General features: G+C 45.9%; 1 protein-coding gene across 1 annotated transcript; it reads right to left on the bottom strand.

The window, feature by feature from the left end:
- Positions 1–678: 678 nt before the first annotated feature.
- On the bottom strand, positions 679–3,447 carry LOC140766100 (uncharacterized). The gene has a single exon (XM_073105518.1). The coding sequence runs from the start codon at positions 3,147–3,149 to the stop codon at positions 858–860; it is 2,292 nt and encodes a 763-aa protein (XP_072961619.1). The 5' UTR covers positions 3,150–3,447; the 3' UTR covers positions 679–857.
- Positions 3,448–3,779: the final 332 nt, after the last annotated feature.

Below are 3,779 nucleotides of genomic sequence, written 5' to 3' on the forward strand. Positions count from 1 at the left end.
ATGATATAATTGTCAATAAATAATTTGAAGGATATCTATGTTGGAAACATAAATTTCTAAACATATACACATAGATATAAAATTTAGAAGAGTACATATGCAAATAACAAACTTTGGAATGGTACTCATAAAAAAAAACCTTGTATTTATAAAACTACATAGGCATTCTCTTGCACGTGAGTTATATTATTGTTAGATTTAATTTAGCCGAGGTTATGAAGACTAACTATGGCTCATCACTTTCTTTAGAGAGAAATAAAGATTTAATATTATTTTAATTAAATTGATGTAGCTGAGATTTAACCCTGAGAGCACGCATACAACTTTTGTCCCTATCCCATTAGCACAATAAGCTCATCATCTTGGTTGTCTCGATAATCATATTTTAAAATACAAATGATTGAAATCCATTTTTTATGCTCACGTAATTTGATATATGGCTTCTTTTTCTTCTTTTAAGAGAAAAAAAAAATAAAAAATCGAATAATTAATTGATATCGTTCGGATTTGAATTTAAAAATTTTCATATAACATAACCCCTTTAACTAATTTATATATAGCTTTTTGATCAGATATATAAGTTACTACTGACTAAATGATGTGTTTCACTTCACTTCACTTCACTTCACTTGAACATCTCTCCTCAAAACTTAGGATTAAGAAAATAGAAGAGCATTAAATAGAACAGTGAGAATTATCTCAAGTAAGATATCTAAAATTGTGAACTTCCAATTACAGAAAAAGTAAAGCAAAATTAAGGAAGAAATCTACAACCGAGGCCACTTTCTATTATTATAATACAAACCACAAAACAGCAACACCAAAGACAAGTCAATAACCGCATCGGACGGCTCCGCTTAGAAGCCGATTCCCGCGGCGCCGATGGGCCGATGCCGCTCCTTCCAGAAGCACGCGTCCGGCGCCAGCCTGGCCGACGACCTCAACGGCTCCGACTTACACCTTGTCAAAACGAATGGCTCATACTGCTTCGTCTTCGGCTCGAGGGCTAACACATTAGGCGGCTCGGCCGACGGCTTAGGAGGTGTAGGGGGAGGTAAAGGCGGAGCTGATGGTTGCGCGTCCTGCTTCGTGGGTACGGTCACTGCAGTATGCTCACCGCCCTTACTCTCACTGCCTCCGCCTTCTTCTCCACTGTCCTTGGTTTGGGCTCGAGGCCGTTGGCCATGGTGCGGCCGCCACCGTAGGAAGTCGTTGCTACAAACCCACGTCTCCTTTGACACCTCCATTGATAGCTTTGGCTCGTACATCATTAATAGGAGGCAATCTGGCAACTCTCCGCTCCTCTTCTTCTCCTTCTTCTCTTCCTCCACGGTTTTAATGGTTTCTTCTTTTACTTTGGTTTCGGCTACTTGGGCTTCTTCTGGGCTCTTTGGGTTTTCGACGTTGGTGTCCTCCTCTGCTTGCTCTGGCTCTGGGGAGCTTTTGTTGCTCTTCTTGGATTCGACGTAGAGTTTGGACTCGGTTATGAGATCTTCTTGCTCTATGGAGAAGCTCCACCTTCTCCTCCCTTCTTTGCTAATGGAGAAGCTGGCTCTTCTTGCTTCTTTCTCGTTGGAGAAGCTTGGTCGCCTTGCTTCTATCTCGGTGGAGAAGCTATGCCGTCTCTTCTCCTTTCGCGAGGAGGACGAGCTGGAGCTGCGTCGAAATTTCCTCTCCTCCCTGGTTGAGGAGGACGAGGATGTGCTTGGTCTCCTTCCTTTGATCTCTTCTTCTTCTTCTTCTTCTTCATCTTTATCTCTGTTTTTTAGCTCTACTGATTCTGCTGCTTTCTCCTGCAACTGGATTTTCTCTGCTTCCTCTTCACTTTCTTCCTTTAAAAGGTTCCCCTCAGTTTTGGCTGGATCATCCAAACTCCCATCTTTGACAACTTCTTGTTCTTCCTCCCCTTTCTTCTCCACATTTGGCTCCATTTTTTCTTCTACTTGGTCTCTGATTTCTTCAACTGCAGCAGTCAAAATCGCATCTTGAGTGCTCCTCTCTGCTTCACTATCCTTTGAATCAACTTCCACTTTGATACCCCCAACACACACATTTCTCTCTTCTTCTGGAATGCTTGGCTCCTGCTCTTTCTCCTGGCTGTCATCTTCCTCCTCTTCTTCTTCTTCCACTTGAACGTCTCTTGTGGGAGATCCCCAGAATCTATTCGCCAATGCTGCCATCCGAACCGGATCAGATCTACACCTCATAAGCAACAAAGCATTCTTTGGCGGAATGCAAACGCTCACCCTTCCTTCCTCCTCCTTTTCCTCCTCTCCAACAACCAAGACTTCATCTTTCTTCTCCAACTCTAACTCCTCCACTTCCTCCTTCTCCCAAAAACCCACTTCCCCTTTTCCCCTCTCCTCCACCACCAACCCCACCACCCCTCCTCTTTTCCCCTCCTCGCTCTCCTCTATGGCCATCAACCACCTCGCGAACACTTGCCCACACGAGCCCGTGCTTCTCTTCCCCTCAACCTTCCCCACCTCTGTCTCTGCTCTTGAAGACGAGCAGAACGACCTCCCCCCACATGGAAAGAAGCAATTGAGCTCCGACCCAAATCCCCTCAAGGCCTCGCAAATACTAACAGGGATCTGATACACCCACCTCTGGTTCTTGCTCCTCAAGCACTCTTTCTCAAAACCCACTTCCTCTTCTTCCCTCCACTCCTCGTTCCTCCTAAAACTGGCCTCCCCACCCACTACCCTCTTCGATCTCGATCTCAAAACCGCACCATTTTGCTTCCTCTTCTTCTTGCTCTTAACGCGGACTTGACCAATGCAGGTGACCTTCGGGGAGGACGGCTCGGCAGCCTCAAAGGCGGCGCCTTTCCGCCGGCCTCCTGCGCCGGAGGCGGCGACGACGGCGGGGAACATCGGGGACTGGCCTCCCTTGACGCTGCCGCTGTTGCGAAGGCGGCGGCTGAGGGAGGCGGACAGGGACGGCGGCCCCGGCGTCGACGAGCGGCCAGGGCTGAGAAGAGACTTAGAAGAGGTGGAGGTGGGGGCTCTCATGGCGGCAGAGGTGGAGGAGGAGGACGAAGGGCGAGAGGTGAAGCAGATGAAGAGTTCGCTTCCAGCTCCGCCGCCGCCCCTGCGTGAGTGCTGCCTGTCTCCAATGTCCATTGAGGACTTCTTTTTCCTCCTCATCTATGTGTTTTTATCTATACGCGAGAGAGAGAGAGAGAGAGAGAGAGAGAGAGAGAGAGAGAGGGCGAGGTGCTCAGGCTAATAAGATGAGGCCTTGGAAGTTGGAATCAAGCAATGGGGAGTAAAATATTTTAGGGTTTCCAGTTACTAGGTCTGAGTGTGTGGCAAAGGGAGCGAAGGGAACATTGCTTAGTGGCAAGAGCCCACCTCATCTCTACTAAAGTTCACAGTATTGTTTCATCTCTGCCATATTATTTACATCTATTATCAGGTGCAGGCCGTGCAGCCATATCATCTGTGGCTTTCAATTAATGTGACAACATCTCTCGCTCACTTACTCTCCTAGCAATTAGAGTTAATATCTACTAATTATTTATTATACACATATTATAATTTATTTTCTTGAGATAATTATCTGGTTTCTCCACTTATATAATTTTTAAAGAATATAGACACAAGCCTAATAAATTAAGTTGAGCTAAATCGAATTGAAAAGGTAGGGTATGCATTAGAGAAGGAGTTCTCCTTAAGGTGACTAGTGACGAGGAACATCAAATCACGGTGACTGACCCTTTTCTTGTACATCAAAGCTTATAGCCAATCCAGCAAAGAGGATCTCCATGGCTCAAC

Source organism: Typha angustifolia, chromosome 8, assembly GCF_048772165.1.
Source record: "Typha angustifolia cultivar Huaian chromosome 8, ASM4877216v1, whole genome shotgun sequence".
In the NCBI taxonomy this organism is placed as follows: domain Eukaryota; kingdom Viridiplantae; phylum Streptophyta; class Magnoliopsida; order Poales; family Typhaceae; genus Typha; species Typha angustifolia.